Here is a 15,740-nt window from a genome sequence, read left to right as displayed (position 1 = left end):
TGCATAAGAATATATCAAACCATTGAGTCCAGGTTCAGTGTTGTTAGTGCACCATCCAGTTTCAAAAGCATTCAGATAGCCTATTGGTGCCCTAATTTATTGGTATAAATAACTATACATGGGAGCTCTCTTCATTTGGTGAAGAGTAAGTTGCAGGTCAAATTGCAACTTAGATATTTCCAACAATTTTTTGCACACCCCAGCTAGCAGTTCCAACCTGGCGTTTCCTATATCATGTGTATTCATTTTCTGATCCTGATCCTCTTTTAATATAATGACAACAAGAATTTATGCAAGGCTGTTGTCTTTTAACTCCTCTTAAAACATGCTGGAATTCTAGAATGAGTATGTTAATCAGATCTTGTTTCCAAAATTTAACACAGCCACTAACATCTGAAAATCCATTTTGAGATGTTGAATGCCAGAGCATGAGTACTAAAACTTCTTAGAATCCGAATTTCTTTTTAACTATTTTGTGAGGGTTCTTAATGAATGTGCAACTAATTATTTTCAGTTATTGTTCAAGTAGTCTTTGATTTTAAATAAATCTTTAGTTTGCAACTTGGGACTTTATTCCTTTTTCTGTCTGATGCTACTTCTGATTCTGAAAGGTGTATTTTAATTGATGGGGCATGAGTGGCCAACACACCCGATGTTGACTTTGTGAGGCCCAGGTGATTTTTAATTCTAAGGCGATTGTTTCATGCTACTGACCAGATTCTTGCTCAAAACTTGGGAAAGTGGCAGCTGGATAGCAGATACTTGGGTGGCCAAACACTGCCTGACAGGGTGAAAGAGAAGGCATAGAAGTAATCTTTGGAGGGGTTATAGGAGTACCTCATCATAAGTAACAAGAAGATCTGTTATTTTCTTATGGGAACTGACAGAACACCTCTGTTTAAGGTCTTCAAAGGCACATTAAAAACATGTGCATTCCCAGTCCCAGTCATCTTCTCGCTGCCTTCACCTGACAGGAGCACTGAAGCAGTTTGCCCTCTCTGGTAAGTGATAACATTTTAGCTGCAGTCTGATGATGTCAACATTTGAAGGGTTTGATTGACTTTCCTGCCCGCTAAGTAATGCAGGAAGGATACAGCAAGTTCAGGAGGAACCAACGGTTAAGTGGTTTGGTCAATTTTATCTGTCCACCAGTTTTGGTTTTTCCTCTTGGCAGGTAGATTTAAAATCACCCCTGAATGGGTTTTCTCTACTGGGTCCATAACTGGCATGAGTCCACAGTGCACAACATTCCATTGTTCCATAGTTTTAATCTTTGAAGCTTTGTTCAGTCAATCTGCACTTCAGATGCTTAAGGTGAATTATGAATATTAAGTAAACCAGTGCATTTGCCAGATTTATGACCAGTATTTGTTCATATGGTACAAATAGAGTCTTGTGCTTAGTATGAAAGCTCATATACTGAGAATTTCAGAAATAGCTACTTAACATTGTGTTAAATTCCTCCTTTCATTACCATACATGTTGTTTGATGTGCTCTATCTTGATGGTCTGCATCATTCTTTTTGTTCTTTCTTTGGGTTGTTCTGCACTCCTTTGATTCTGCCCTGACCCTGTACTTTCTTCTGAACTCTTCTAAGCTGCTTTCATCAAGATTCTTTACCACAGCTTTATATTTTCTTGTTCTTCACTGATGGCTCACTGCTCCAATTTGTATTTTCCCTCAGCATTGTGGTTTCTTTTTTCATTTTACTTTTGTTTCTGTTACACTAACTTGATGAGCAAGAAGTGAAAGAATTTGAATACCAGTGAGAAGAACTGAAGTAAAATAAATTCATGAAAGACTAAACAGAAACTGCACTTGTGTATAGAAAATTAAACACAAAACAAAGGTGAATGGATATACGGTCATTGATTCACAGTATAATTGTTGCAAAACCATGTCAAGTATGTGTGAAATATCCAGTATGGTGCATTAACATTTATTTTAACCAAAAGAACTGCAGATGCTGTAAATCGGAAACCAAAACAAAAATTGCTGGAAAAGCTCAGCTGGTCTGGTAGCATCTGGGAAAATTACCCCAGTTCTGAGCAGGGATCAATCAACCCGAAATGTTAACTCTTGAGTTCTCTCCACAGAGGCTGCCAGATCTCCTGAGCTTTTTGAGCAATTTCTGTTTTTGTTTAACATCTAGTTTAACATTCAGCAGGCTTGCCTATGTCACTTACTTTGTTTTCAGCATCATTTTGGATATTGACTCTCAAGGTCAGTTATTTTTGTTTGTCTACAGTATATCCTGCTGCATTTTTGTGCTGAAGTAATGCAGAAGTATGGTGTCCTTCAGGGCACTTGTAAAGACAGTAGCATTTTAACTACAACTTTGAATGGCAAATCAATGATATTGTTATTAGTTATCTGCCCTGAGCAGCATTTCCTGTTGCTAATTTATATTGTGTTATTTGCCTCTCATGGGTAACTTAATACAGTGTATGTGTTCACCTGAAGGTTCCTGACACTGGCTGTCAGTAATGCAAAATAAAGGGCTCAAAGCATTTCCAGCTATGGTTAAAATATTTACTTGGCACATTCTTCAAAAAATTAAGTTGTTTGATCAGTCAAGCAGGAGATGGTCATTACCTGACAGTTGTGTGGTTCAAATTTTACTAGCCACTTATCAGTGCAAGCCTCAATGTTCAGGTTGTGCTACATCTGGATTCAGATTGCTTCAGTGCTGAGGATTCACAAATAGTGTTGAACATTGTGCAATCATCAACAAACATCCTTACTTCTGACTTCACAATGGTGAAGTTTGACTCTGATGAACTCGCGCAGTGCTGTCCAGGACTGAAGTGCTGTCCAGGACCTGCAGCACCAAAATCATTATTCTTTCGACCAGGTATGACTCCAACCAGTGGTTTTAGCCCGATTCTCAGTTTTGACTTCAGTTTGCGAGGGCTATTCGATGCCATACTTTGTCAAATGCAGCTTTGATTTCAAGAACAGTTACTCTCATCATACTTCTCTTGAACTTGGCTCCTTTGTTCATGTCTGGAACAAGGCTGTAATGAGGTCAGACATTTATCCAAACTGTGCATCAGGAAGCAGGTTACTACTGAGTAAGTGCTGCACTGCTGATGGAATGTTCTAGTATTTTACCGATTGTCACACTGCTGGGTGCTAATTGGTGGATTTGAAGTTACCCTGCTTTTAGAACACTGGGATTATCAAGGAACTTTTCCTCATTGCCAAATAGGTGCCAGTGTTGTAGCTGTACCAGAACAGCTTGGCGAGGAACACAGCTAGGTCTAGAACCCAGGACTTCGGTACTATTGCTGGAATGTTGTCAGGGCCCATAGTCTATTCAGTGCCTTCAGCAATTTCTTGATGCCATGTGAAGTGAATCAAATAGTCTGAAGATATCATCTGTGATGGTGGGGACTCCAGGAGGAGATAAAGATGGATCATCCGCTGAGCTAATAATGTTTGCAAATGCTTCATGTGCTGAGATACCGAGGATGGTGATACTTGGGACTCCTTCAGTGAGTTGTTTAGTTAACCATTGCTGCTCATGTTTGGAAGTGGCTGGATTACAGAGCCGAGAGTGATCCATTGGTTGTGGGACTGTTAAACTCTATAACCTGATGCTTCTGTGGACATGAATTGCAGCAAGTGGGTTTGCATGTGTAGCATATAATAAGAAAGCCAAATGGAATCCTGGTGTGTATTGCATCAGGACTAGATTGTAAAAGTAATGTTGTTGCAATTATATAAAGTGTTAGTGAGACTGCACCTGGAATATTGTGTCTCGTTTTGGTCATCTTACTTAAGGAAGTACTGGCACTGGAGGGCATTCTGAGGAGATTCACCAGGTTGATTCCAGGGATGGAAAGGCTGCCATCCGAGGAACGATTGAGCAGCTTGTACTGGCTGGAGTTCAGAAGAATGAGTGGTGTTCTGATGGAGGTATATAAAACGCTAAAGAAGGTGAGGTGGGTACTTAACAGATGTTCCATTTGTGGGGCAATTTTGAACAAGAGGTTATAGATATAGAATGAGAGGAGTAGATTCAAAACTGAGATGAAGAGAAACTACTTCTTTCAGAGGGTCATGAATCTGTGGAACTCACAGCTGCAGAGTGCAGTGGAGGTAGGATTAATCAACAGATTCAAGAAAGAAATAGATATGTTTCTGATGAAAAATGGAATAAAAGGCTAAGGGGAGCAGGCAGGAAAGTGGAATTGAGACCAGAATAAGATCAACAATGATCGCGTTAAATAGCGGAGCAGGCTCAAGGGCTGAATTGCCTACTCCCTCTAATTCTGATATTCTGCTGTTTGATTGACAATCGCCCTATGTTGTAGCTTCACCAAATTGACACCTTATTTTTTGGTGTGCTTGGTGCTGTTCTTTTCATATCTCCCTTCATTGTTCATTAAATCAGGGTTGATGTCTTGGCATGATGGTAATGGTAGATATGCTGGGCTATGTGGTTAGATTATGGTTGGATGCAGTGATGATGCTGATGGTTTGCACCACTTGATGGATGCTCAATTTGAGTTGCAAGATGTATTCGAAATCTATCCCACTCAGCATGGCGGTATTGCTAACAGTATGATGAGGAGAAACGGGACTTCATTTCCAGAGAGACTGTGTAATAGCCTCTCCTGATGAAGAGCTTTTGCCCGATACATCGATTTTCATGTTGCTCGGATGCTGCCTGACCTGCTGTGCTTTTCCAGCACCACTCTAATCTTGACTCTGATCTCCAGCATCTGCAGTCCTCACTTTCTCCTGTAATACTATCATGGCCAGAAACATCTGCAACAAATAGATGATTTTTTTCCCCTTTATTTGGTTGCCTTAACATCTGAAATCCAATCCAGCAGCTGTGTCATTTAGGACTTGCTGCACTCGGTGAATACTCCTGGTGGTGGATTTGAAATCTGCCACCAAGAGGTTATTGAGCCTTGCTTCCTTCCATATCTTTTTCATTGGTGTTCAATATGTAGAAATATTGATTCGCTGGCTGACAGCAATGGTAGATGGTCATCAGCAGAAAGCTTCCATGCCCATGTTTAACCTGATGCCATTAGACTTGATGTAAGAACAGCCTGAACATTGTCTGTGTTCCCATGATTGTCATTTGTGCAAACATGTTCGCAAATTCTTAAAATCATGCTGTAATTAGTAGGTATGTGCACATGTTTCATAAATTAGTGTACAGTAAGAGCTAAACATAGTTTAACCTGCAGCGACTAAAAATGTTTTTGTTCAAATAAATCACTAGTGTGGCAAGATCATCAGTGGTAAGGCAGCAATAAGTGCTGTTTAATTTCAATGTAAAGTATTTCCCAACAGTTAAAGCAAGACCTTCTTTTACTTTGTATCTATGTTGACAATATACAAAACACCCTGGTTATGACTGGATATCATTAGGCTATGTTCTTTAAGTCTTTCATATGCTGTGCCATCTATGTTTTTCCAGCTCGTTCGGCACATTGTTATCCATGTTTTATTTTTAATGTTAATTCCAAACAGTAGCTTAACTCGTTTCCCCCGATCTTCTGGAAGCAGAAGCTGTTATTTGGAAGTAAGCTGAATGTGCTCATATACAGAGTTCAATTGCATGGTAACATTGGTTAGATTTGAAGAATTTACCTCCAAATTATTGTTAAAGATTATGGTGTTACGCCTGTTAATTACTGCAATACTGTAATATTTAGCAAGAGTTCTATTTTTTGCATGTAATAGACTCAACACATTAAGATAAATGAACACTTGAGATTGCTTTTAAAAAATCACAATATATTGAATTCAGTGGATTAAAATATATACTTTTATGCTATTTCTTTAGTATTTTCATTTTTTTCCATTACAAATGTATACTGATTAAACTGTCTGTCACATGTCTTGCATGTGATTTTGATAAACAGTAAACCACTTTTTTTTAACATAAGCCAGTTTCAGTGCTGTGGTCGAAAAAGATTTTTTTTCCAGGATACAACAGTGTCCTGTGTAGTGTGCCTTGACTGTTTTTCTCCTAAACGCAGATTGTTCTTATTAGGAGTTGTCATTCTTTTCAACCCACTCTATTACTAAGAATGTGGTGCATACTCGGAGTATTTCAACGTGGCTGTTCCTTTTGAGTACATCAAAGCCTGAAGGTAGGATATAACTTGACGACTCTGTGAACTAGATTGGGTCTCCTAGTGTAATATTTGTATTATTTTGTTGCTTATCCCAATAAGTTCATTTAAAATAATTTTACTGCAGCATTTCTTCCAAGGCAAAGAGCTGCACCAAATATGAGCTCGGGGTTCTCGTCAAAATATTATTGATGGCCATCATGGTGGTGAATAGCTAGGCTTAGAACCCAAGAAGGCCCCAGGATCAGTCTTTTATCCTTGTTAAATCAGCAACTCTGTGTCATGACTTAATTAGGGATGCAACAATGGCTTCAGTGCCTTCAGAGTTAGGAAGAAGGAACTTGACCATAAGTCTCTCTAAATGTTACCAGTAACGATTGCTTGAAAGACATTATGGGAAGAGTGGGTGTGAATCGGAGTCACAATGTTCACCCTCTAACACCAATTCCACCATCCCCACCCACTCAATCTTCCACAATCAGCTGAATAGCTTACTGTTCCTTTGCTGTGAAAGGTCACACACAAACTATTGCTATGTAGTTTAAGCATCAGTGAGTGACTGTGATTTTCTGAAAGCAATGTCATCTTATAATTTCTATAAGAGAAGAACTGGTGATAATTTTAAAGAAAATGACTTTTTTCAGTAACTTTATTACTATTTGTCAGGTTTGACAATTATCTGTCTGTACATAATACTTTGCAATCCTTTGCCAATGACCATTGATAGTTTGGTTCCCTTCTTCCAGTGTTTTTGACAACTATTAATGTAACAATTCTGACATTTGTTGTAGGTTGATGGTGCAATGCACACCATCTTATATTTTTGCCATATTTGTTAAAGAACTACTGCTTTGACAGCTGTTTAGGCTAGAGTTTGATGCAATAACATACTGTACCCCTTTTTATCTGTATTCTGCAGCCCAATTTTATGGATTTTTGCCCTTTGGCTGTATGTCTCTTTATCTTTTTTTTGTGTGGTATTGGGTTTCCCTATTAAATATAAAATCCCATTCATACCATTTGCCAGCTGCCCCAAGAATTGTGTTTTGCAGGATTTTACCTTTTCTGTTTTGTAGCCTTCTTAAGCTTAAGCAGATATTCTGTAACTCTAGACTTTATTTTGTGGATTTATATTTCATACTCTCAAGTTGGCTTGCTTATTCTGCTTTTTTGTTTCTGAGTAAACTAAGAATGAAAGCATTGGGAGACAGAGCAATATTAAGTTGAGGCAGTTGAATCAAATGATTAATGTTGCGATTAGGCACAGAATCAGAGCCAGGATTCTGTGCTAGACATAGTTAATTTAATATACTAGCCAAGTCCAGATGTTTTCTTCAGATAATTGCACCTAAAAACACGAGTGCTGAATTCCAGAAGAGTAATGTTGTTTATTTTCAAAGTTACAGTGTGGATTAAAATGTGAAAACTGCCTTTGTTTTCAAGGAATAAACTTTGGATGGCTAGTATGTTTCAGTGATGAGGCACTTCAGATGAAGTTGGCATATACCAAATGTGTTGAGTAGCTGTTGTTTTCCATGTTCTATCAGCTGAGGTCATCAGCAAATAGATGCTTTCTGTATTTTTTTAACGTGTGCTTGTAAAATACAGACAAATAGTCCAAAGCCATTTATATTGTAATAAACAGAACTTGTGCCTATCCTTTGATTCAATGTTCAGTACTGAAAATGTGTTGCTGGAAAAGCGTAGCAGGTCAGGCAGCATCCAAGGAACAGGAGAATAGACGTTTCGGGCATAAGCCCTTCTTTCCTGAAAAAGGGCTTATGCCCGAAATGTCGATTCTCCGGTTCCTTGGATGCTGCCTGACCTGCTGCGCTTTTCCAGCAACACATTTTCAGCTCTGATCTCCAGCATCTGCAGTCCTCACTTTCTCTTCAATGTTCAGTAAACTGGATGAACCAAAGTCCCAGAAGGTCTTTGAAGTCATGTATATTCACTTTAAACTTACTGTTGGAAACTCTATGTGGCAAGCAAAACAAGCATATGGTCTTAACGTCATGCTTTCATTTAAGCTCCCAGTAATAGTAGAAAAATATGTAGAAAGAGTTTTAAATAAACCATGTGCTTTGTTTAGACTAGGAACAATTTAAAATGGCGTCAGTTAGATTTGATTTTAACAGTTAATAAATATTCGTTGTGCTAAGAAACCTGAACTTATCATTTTTTTTCCTGGGTAAACGCTGAGGAATAAATTCTTGGTATGCGAATGCAAGCACAGAGTGGGGCAGGCTGCAGATGCTTGGCCCAGTGTTCCAGTTTCATCTTTAGGAAGTTGCAGATGAATATGAATACAAAGTGGCAATGGTCCAAAAGGAAATGAGATCAAGTGATTTGCAGCAGGAGAAATGGAGAAAAAAAGGTCAGTTGTAGTAGGCATCAAGTAATTAGGACCCTGAGAAGGTCTGGAAGCCTGGAGGTGCAGCTAAGAGTTGAGAATGGATCTCAAAAGGTGTTCAGGTAGTTGTCTGGGCCAGTGAGGAATTAGTAAAAGCCCTCGGAGGTCTTGGTAGTTCAATTCAACTGAGTTGTGGTGAAGGAATTCCATGGGAAGGATCTCGCTTATGCAGCTACAAAACATTGCAGCTCGGTGAAAATCAGCTTACTGAGTCTAGCTGTCAATAAAAGAGCAGGAATTCTGGGTATGAATAGAAACTGAAATACAGCCTCCAGAATCCAATGGAATACAGTCTCAAGGGAAGTCATTGAACCACCAACATATAAACAGTTGTTGTGATAGTACATGACAGAGTGGTTTTTAAAGGAGTTCTGTTCCAACCCCAACCTCTTCACTAGAGTTCACCAGCTTGGCACTCTCAAAAGCCATATTCCAAACAGATTTGATGCCATGGTGTCTCTCCTGAATTAATGGAGAGCTGCTGGTTTCTGATCAGTTGGCAGCTCCCTTAGTGGAGCCTGCTATTTCCTGAGGTATTGAATTTTATTTCAAGCCTATTAATGGCCAAAGATGATTTTGCCAGGATGAGGGTTGAAACGATGAAGGCTCCCCAAAGTCATATTAGTCCAGATTTGCATGGGTCAAAGGGACCAATAGAAAATTGTCAGCATTCGCTGTCATTAGCCCATTGAAACTAACTGCAGTTTGTAGTCATTGAACGTATGCAAGTTTGCGCAGTCATCCTGAAGTTGCAGACTGTTACTCAGAGTTTTGGCATCAGCTGCTCTGTGGCATGCAGCCTACCTCCCCACTCAACACAGAACCAGCAGTCACTGAAATTTGTGAAAACTTCAATCACATCAATATTTGAAACCCTGAGGGTTTCATGTTCAGTCAGGTGCTTTTGACAGCAATGCAATTAATAAAATTTGATGAGTAATTTCACGGTCTTGAAAATTAACTTTATATTCCTGGAGTGCTCTTAAATTAATTAGCAGAAATGTTTAAAACTGAATTTTTGCAAGACTTCAGAACATTTTAGCAAATGTTCCAGAATTCTGTCCTCTAGTTCCCCATGAAGACTGCTGAAATCAGTTGTAGTGCCACTGAAGGTGTAATTCTCACCAGAGAGATGCTGCACTTCATGGCAAAGCTTACTTCAATATCATCAGTACGTGCCTCATTCCTGGCCACAAGTTCCATGTCATTGTCTGTTGACTACTGGAAGGATGCCCTCAACAATTTTGAGTGCATATATTTTTAAGCCAAAAGTCTATTCTTTAGAGTAATATAGAGTACATGATTCAATAAAATATAATCATTCTAATTTAGCACAGATTACTCTGCATGATTCTCAAGTTGTAACAGCTAACTACTCCTTTGCACAGGGAGGAAAATTGTACCACAACTAGAAAAATACTATAGTTTTGGAAAATGTTTTTTTCTTTGTTGGTATATGGCTAATATGATTATGTCGCTGCTGTTACCCATTACAAATTGTCGAGAAAGTGGTATTAAGATTCACTCTTGAAAAATCGCACACTAAGCACTGATACCTCCGAGAAAATTTGAATGAAATAACCAGAATTTATTTTTCATCTTTTAAAATCAGACTATATTATTCAAAGTTACAAATAAAGTAACTGGGAAATTGATTTGTGACAACTGGTGTAAGCATCACATTCTTCCAGCTCGTACAACACAGCTAAATGCAGTACAATACTTTGCCTTAACAAAATTTGCCTCAAACCTAAAGGACAACCACTTGCTACATTAAGTGACATTCTTCAAGTTTCTTATAACCACATCCTTTGACCTGTCACTGCCAAATTTGTTGCAGCTTAATGCCATTGTCTAAGTGTACAAGATTGTGTGGACATGGACTTACACTTAAGTTTTCATTCATTGAGTTGGTGTGAATGCTATGGATTAAACATGCAATAGAAGGTGATCTCTGACTTTATGGTGGCATGTCTGTTGGCTGCAGTTGATAAAGCAATGCTGTACATTTGGAGACAATAATTATGACATTCTTCCAGATCCAAAACTGAACATGTTTACGGAAGGCTGAATTGTAATAGGAATGCCTGTCCAAGCATGTTGAATTTATAAAAAGAAATGTAGGCTTCTCATTGCCATTGTCATTTATTCCTATTGGTTCCTTAACTAGACTAATTTTTGTTGCAGACAAGAAGCACTGCTGGCAGCCATCAGTGAGAAGGATGCAAACATTGCCTTATTAGAATTGTCTGCCTCTAAAAAGAAAAAGACACAAGATGAAGTAATAGCTCTTAAACGTGAAAAGGACCGACTAGTACAACAGTTGAAACAACAGGCAAGTTCCACTGTGTTTGGTGTTACGCTAAGTTATTCTACAAGAGAAACAAAATTGCCCCCTAGAATACTACACTTTCATGAACATTTGTCATTCAGTAAATTCTACAAATCATGAATTTTGTGGTAGAATTCACAACATGTCCTGCCTGATTTTAAATGTGTGTTTCTCAAACGTTAATATATACTGAAGATGTATTTGTGTGTTGTAATGAGGAAGAACTATGTGGTAATGGAAAGATAAAACTGTCCTGTAAAAGAAGCCTTACTAATTGTTTTGATAGGTGACGTTTTGAATTATTTTGCTTTAATAAAAATTAGAGTTAATGAAGGCTGTTCAGATCATGAAGTTTTGTCACAACTTTTAAAATAATCTATCGGATCTAAGTGAGACAAATTAATAGTCCATGAATGCTTGACTTTCTTTCATTTAGAAGAGTTTTTTAGTACATGTAAAATTGACTAGAGTGTAAAATTTTGATATGGACCAAAATTTTAATTGTCCTATTCTTTGAGCAAACATGTCTGAAATACTCAGCAGGTAAGGCTGGAGAGAAAGCATGTGACCAACCTGAAATGTTAGCTTTGTTTCTCTCCCTATAGATAGTGCTTAATATTTTTGGTATCTGGCATTTTCTTTTTTCATTTCAGATTTGCAAAATCTGCACTATTTTTGCATTTAATCTGGATGCAGGCAGTTGTGGCAGTGCTCCACTTTTGCAGGATCATTCCGTTTTGTCTAATTTCTAAGATCATTTAAAAATTACAGTTTATTTTTTCACATTTTGAAATCTATCTGGGCCTTAGTGGAATTTGTGAAATGTAATTCTGAATTTGAATTTTGCTGAAAATAAAGTATAAAACTACACCCTGACATATAGTGTAATAATGGGGATATAGGTTTGGCTATTGATTGGAATAAAACCAGCAACGTTTGCAGTTGCAAAGGTCTGCCAGTGTTTGAAGGAGAAATGTGGGTTCATGCTTCAGGCATTGCCTAAAATAACAAGATGGCCGCAATAATGTTTATTTGTGGCCTGTATTCCCAAGTGCAGCCACCTTAAATTTCAAGCTTGCTTTCTATACCATATTCCAAAGGACCAAATAATTATCAAGCTTCTCCACCTGACAGTGGTTTCCACAGTTTCACTAGGAGTCCTTGAATTGATGAGAGTGTTGCTAGAATCCAAAGAGGTTCCAGCAGCATCAACTGTCAGCTCTGTCTTTTCTGTTCACTTCTGGCTTTGATGTCTAAGTCATGATGCTGCCTCTTGGCACACTATCCAGAGGTAAGCCATTACCTAAAGTTCATTATTAATGTTTGTCACTTGTAGCGACTTGTCACTTGTCACTCTCCTGATCAAATCACCAGCTGAATTAATCTCCTATTTGCACAAGTATGATTGACATAGCTTATAATGAACAAGCGAATACCAGGTCCAAAGATAAGATTAGCAGTACTTTTCTGTGTTTCACAAACAAGCAAGATTTTTTGCACTTTGTTGAGCACAGCTCTGCTGTAGGTGAAGAATGTAACAACTCGTGGGCATTCCAGTGAGAATAGCATTGACAATAAATCCACCTTTGCCAATTTGATGTGAAATACCTTTTTCTTCTGCTTTCTGGTGTTCTTTTCACTAATTTAAAATGTGCGACATTAGCATGAGTTTCTCTTGCTCAACATAATGGAAACTTTGTGAAACATTGGCACTTTTTGAAAACTACCTTAACATAGTAGTGGTGGAACATCTTCACATTACATGGTAACCAGTTAAAGAGCAAGCATAAACATGACAAAAGACTCGCTATCCAGTAAAAAAAAACTAGATTACAAACATAGAAATGTCAGAAAATAGAATACATGCCTACAGCATTTTGTTGCTAATGTTTTTATCTGCTTCCTAACATTTGTACTGCTCACTGCATTGCTGTTTTCTTTCTAACTAAGTTCAATAACATTGGTCTCTTGTATTCTAATTGATGAAGTACAGTCCTCCATGCACTATGGACTTGCTTGCAGCAATCTGTTGAACTTAGTACAAGATGAATTGTTGTTTAAGAGTTATGAATCCTGGAACAGTTCGCCTGCAATCAAATTTTTATTCTCTTATTCTTCTGGAGTATGTAATTGAAGATCCTCCAGTAGAAAATATACCACTATGCAAACCTAGCCCTGGTCTGTTCCACTGACTGCAATATTGCTGACTCCAATATCGAAGTTACCTTTGCTTTGCTATTTATTTTACTGACTTAGACTCTATGAAACCTTTTAACACTCTTAAACAGCCAGAGATGCTGGGCTAGAGCATTACCAACTAACCAAAACGGTTTTCAAGAAGAATTATATCGATTTTAGTTCTGTTTCTATCTCCACAGATGTTTCCAAATATGCTGAGTTTCTTCAGCGATTTTTATGTTTATTTCAGATTTCCAATATGTGCAGTATTTTGCACAATGGCTCACTACTGCCTCACAGCGCTGGGACCTGGGTTCAATTCCAGCCTCAGGAGACTGTGTCTGTGTGAAGGTTGCAAGTTCTTCCCATGTCTGGATGAGTTTCCTCCCGCAGTCCAAAGATATGCAGGTTAAATGGATTGGCCATGCTATATTGCCCAGTGTCCAGGGATGTGTAGATTCAGTGGATTAGCCACAGGAGATCACAGGGTTGCAGGGATAGGATGAGCGGGGTGAGTCTGCGTGGGATGCTTTTTGGGGAGTCATTGTGGACTCAATGGGCCGAATGGCCTGTTTCCACACTGTAGGGATTCAATGCATTCAAGTTTAGTTTATGGTTTAGTTTTTTTTCCCCAGAAACCTCTCTTTGCTAGATTTTCTTTGTTAATTTTACTGTGGAAAATATCAGAAATTTCCATCACTGTATCTGAAAATTAGAAAGAAAAACAGAATTTGCTGTAAAAGCTCAGCAGCTCTGGCAACATCTATTGAGAGAAATCAGAGTTAACATTTCAGGTCCAATTACTTTTCTTCAGAACTGAGAGTAGCTAGGACACAGTTTATTTTTTAATGCAGAAGATGCAATTGGGAGAGGGGTTAAGGAGTAACAAAGATGGAGATGGAGCCCAAAGAGAGAGAGAAGAATAGTTGGACAAAGGAGTGGATAACGGTCAGCCTAAGAGAATGAATGGTTGCTAATGTATTAGTGGCTAACAATGGTTCGTGTATGATAACAGACCATGTGATAACAAGGCCTGGTGTGTGGGGTTGTGGTAAGGATGTGGGAGAAGATACCTCAAGCCCTAAATGGTTCATCTTGATATTGAGTCCAGAAGGCTGTAGGGGTCCCAAGCAGAACATGACGTGCTGTTTTCCAACTTACGCTGAGCTACAACAGCCAGGTAACACGGTGGTATGTTGAAGTGGCAGGCAACCGAAGACTTAATTGTCTTTTTTGCGGACAGATTGTTACTGTCATGTTATGACCATTTCAAGTTGACTAATATTTTTACTGAGCTTTCTGTTCTATTTTCTGTTACATAATAAAAGGAGGCCTGCAATGAGGCCACAGCCACATTGGAAATGACGAAGAGAGAGTTACAAATTGTAAGGGACCACTTTTCCTATGTCGGCAGGGAAGGTCAGCTGGATTTTAGTAGGAGCTGGAAATGTGTTGCTGGAAAAGCGCAGCAGGTCAGGCAGCATCCAGGGAACAGGAGAATCAACGTTTATGCCCGAAACGTCGATTCTCCTGTTCCCTGGATACTGCCTGACCTGCTGCGCTTTTCCAGCAACACATTTCCAGCTCTGATCTCCAGCATCTGCAGACCTCACTTTCTCCTCATGGATTTTAGTAGGAACAAGGCCACAGCAGCCAAGTTCTCAGTCTCCGAGTCAGAAGTTTAGATGTGGAATTTGTCATGGCAACTACAGATGATTTAAATGGGTCCCATTTCCAGTCAAAGTGCTATGCCTGTGCAAAAACTGGTCACAATTGAATGGTGATTCTCCAAGATGTGGTAAAGCCGCAGATCCCAGCTGCATACCAGATTATGATCACAGCCCAAAAACACAAGTTGCTGGAAAAGCTCAGCAGGTCTGGCAGCATCTGTGCAGAGAAATCAAAGTTAAAGTTTTGGGTCAGTGTTCCTCAGTATTCTGAGGAAGGATCACCAGACCCAAAACATTCACTTTGATTTCTCTCCACAGATGCTGCCAGATCTGAAGAGCTTTTCCAGCTACTTCTGATTTACAGCATCCATACTTCTTTCAGTTTTAATTATCATGGTGGATCAAAATCTAGTTTGGAAGTCAGGGGATTCTTGAATGTGCATAAGATAGGTATGGAAACAGAAGTGAATATTGTCAAGCAGGAATATCAAGAGTTGTATGAAAACAAAACACGTGGGAGATGATAGCAGAAGAACTTTTTGAAGAAGCGTTTGAGATATTTTAGGTGCTGGAGGTGATTTCCTCGAATCCCAGAAGCAGCAATTACTGTTTTATATGCTGTTGCATTGTTTTGGAACTTTGGGAGAAAAAAAAGTCAGAACAACAGCAGTTTTAAAAGGGAGAAGAACAGGCAAAGGAAGCACATGGTGAGGACAGTGCGAGAGAGAGAGAGAGAGAACCTGTATAGTTACTGCTTTTGCTGTTTTGAATTCATGTATCGCTGGACATTGGAGTGCATCTGGGAAAATTAACAAACAGTGAAATTCACAACTAATCTAAGCACATGGTGAGGACAGTGCGAGAGAGAGAGAGAGAACCTGTATAGTTACTGCTTTTGCTGTTTTGAATTCATGTATTGCTGGACATCGGAGTGCATCTGGGAAAATTAACAAACAGTGAAATTCACAACTAATCTTGGAGGAACCGGTTTGGGCGAAGTTCACAGCACAGAATCAGATAAGTTAATTGTTGTTTTAAGTCT

The 15,740-nt window shown here is 38.8% G+C and overlaps 1 protein-coding gene across 8 annotated transcripts in view; it reads left to right on the top strand.

The window, feature by feature from the left end:
- The window catches only part of LOC122559010 (ERC protein 2), an 825,386-nt gene that overhangs the window by 624,740 nt on the left and 184,906 nt on the right, over positions 1 to 15,740 (top strand). For all 8 annotated transcript variants that reach the window (XM_043708089.1, XM_043708091.1, XM_043708092.1 and 5 more), the window contains one exon: positions 10,706 to 10,853. In XM_043708089.1, the coding sequence (XP_043564024.1) occupies positions 10,706 to 10,853 (148 nt within the window). The remainder of the gene's footprint in view (positions 1 to 10,705; positions 10,854 to 15,740) is intronic.

Source organism: Chiloscyllium plagiosum, chromosome 18, assembly GCF_004010195.1.
Source record: "Chiloscyllium plagiosum isolate BGI_BamShark_2017 chromosome 18, ASM401019v2, whole genome shotgun sequence".
Classification (NCBI taxonomy): Eukaryota; Metazoa; Chordata; class Chondrichthyes; order Orectolobiformes; family Hemiscylliidae; genus Chiloscyllium; species Chiloscyllium plagiosum.
The sequence above is the reverse complement of the archived record's forward strand: the minus strand, read 5'-3'. Positions and strand labels throughout refer to the sequence as shown.